A 1,660-nucleotide genomic window follows, 5' to 3' on the forward strand; every position below is an offset into this window, starting at 1 on the left:
CGTCCCACCAGCTTCAAGGGTTGGGGAGAGTGAACCCCTTGGGTGCTTTTTTTTTGGGGGGGGGTTGGGGGGTCCCATCCTGGTACCCACCACCCCTCCAAAGTGGTGGGGAGTGATATGAACCCCTCAATGCTATTTTTTTTTTTCTCTTGTTATTCTCAATGTTATTTTTTTGTCTCTTGGTGGAGACGGGGGTGCAGCCTCAACCCTTCAGCCCTATATTTTTTTGGGGGGCCCCCCCTCCATCCCTACAGGTACGTGTACTCCTGGCACTGCCCCGACGGCCCCGGTTTCTCCTGCCCCCTCCTCGTCGACACCACCGGCGCTTATTTTCGCCGCGACGGCATCGCCGGCAACTACCTGGGCGGCATGAGCCCCCCCGAGGTGAGCCCGGAGTTGGGGGTCCTCCCTACGGATGGGTGAAGAAGGGAGGTCCTGGAGAAGCTCCACAAGGAAGCCCGGAGAGGGTGGCAGCGAGGACAGGCAGCCCAGGAGGAAAGCGGAGATGTTGTCCGAGCAGTCGGGGAGCAGGTTAGGAAAGGGAAAAACCCTGATAGAATCAAATCCCACCACAAGGAAAGCTTCTACGGATACGTCGGTGACAAAAGGAATGCTAGGGAAGATGTGGGACCTCTCCGGAAGGAAATGGGAGACCTGGTCACCGGGGATATGGAGAAGGTTGAGGTGCTCAATGACTTTTTTGCCTCGGTCTTCACCGGCAAACGCTCTATCCACACCACCCCAGTCGCAGAAGGCAAAGGCAGGGACTGGGAGAAGGAGGAACTGTAGAAGAACACCAGGTTGGAGACCATCGGAGAAACTTGAAGGCGCACAAGTCCGGAACTTGAAGGCGCACAAGTCCATGGAACCTGATGAGATGCATCCGGGGGTCCCGAGGGAACTGGCGGATGAAGTTGCCAAGCCACGATCCAGCAGATAGGTTTAAAAGACGTGGAGGTGTGGTGCTGAGGGACACGGTTCAGCGGTAACGTGGCAGTGCTGGGTTAATGGTTGAACTTAATGATCTTAAACCAAATCTTCCAACCAAAGTGATTCTATGGTTCTGTAGTTGAGAAGTCGTGACAGTCCGGGGAAGTTCCCGCTGAGCGGAAAGGGGGAAACACAACCCCCGTTTTCAGAAAGGGAAAAATGGAGGACCTGGGGAGCTACAGGCCGTGCCCGGCAAGATCATGGAGGAGATCCTTCTGGAAACTCTGCTACGGCACGTGGAAAATAAGGAGGTGACCAGTGATGGCCAACGCAGCCTCACTAAGGGCGAATCCTGCCTGACAAATTTGGTGGCCTTCTACGACAGCGTTACAGCGTTGGTCAATAAAGGGAGAGCAACAGACGTCATCTGCCTGGCCGTGGGCAAAGCACACGACACCGTCCCACACGACACCCTGGTCTCTAAATTGGAGAGACGTGGATTTGCAGGATGGACCGCTCGGTGGATAAGGAATTGCCTGGATGGTCGCACTCAAAGAGTTGTGGTCAATGGCGCAATGTCCGAGTGGTGACCAGTGAGGAGTGGTGTTCCTCAGGGGTCGGTACTGGTACAGGGGCTGTTTAACATCTTTGCCGGTGACATGGATGGTGGGACTGAGTGCAGCCTCAGCAGGTTTGCCGATGGCACCAAGCTGTGTCATCGACACGCTGG

At 55.6% G+C, this 1,660-nt stretch overlaps 1 protein-coding gene across 1 annotated transcript in view; it reads right to left on the minus strand.

The window, feature by feature from the left end:
- Window positions 1-1,649, minus strand: part of SRPR (signal recognition particle receptor (docking protein)) — a 13,125-nt gene extending 11,476 nt beyond the window's left edge. The window contains exons 1-2 of the mRNA XM_009890833.1: window positions 1,481-1,649; window positions 655-869 (exon numbers count right to left, since the gene is read on the minus strand). Coding sequence (XP_009889135.1) covers window positions 655-869; window positions 1,481-1,649 — 384 coding nt within the window. The remainder of the gene's footprint in view (window positions 1-654; window positions 870-1,480) is intronic.
- Between the last annotated feature and the right edge of the window lie 11 nt (window positions 1,650-1,660).

Source organism: Charadrius vociferus, unplaced genomic scaffold (assembly GCF_000708025.1).
Source record: "Charadrius vociferus isolate BGI_N301 unplaced genomic scaffold, ASM70802v2 scaffold858, whole genome shotgun sequence".
Lineage (NCBI taxonomy): Eukaryota > Metazoa > Chordata > Aves > Charadriiformes > Charadriidae > Charadrius > Charadrius vociferus.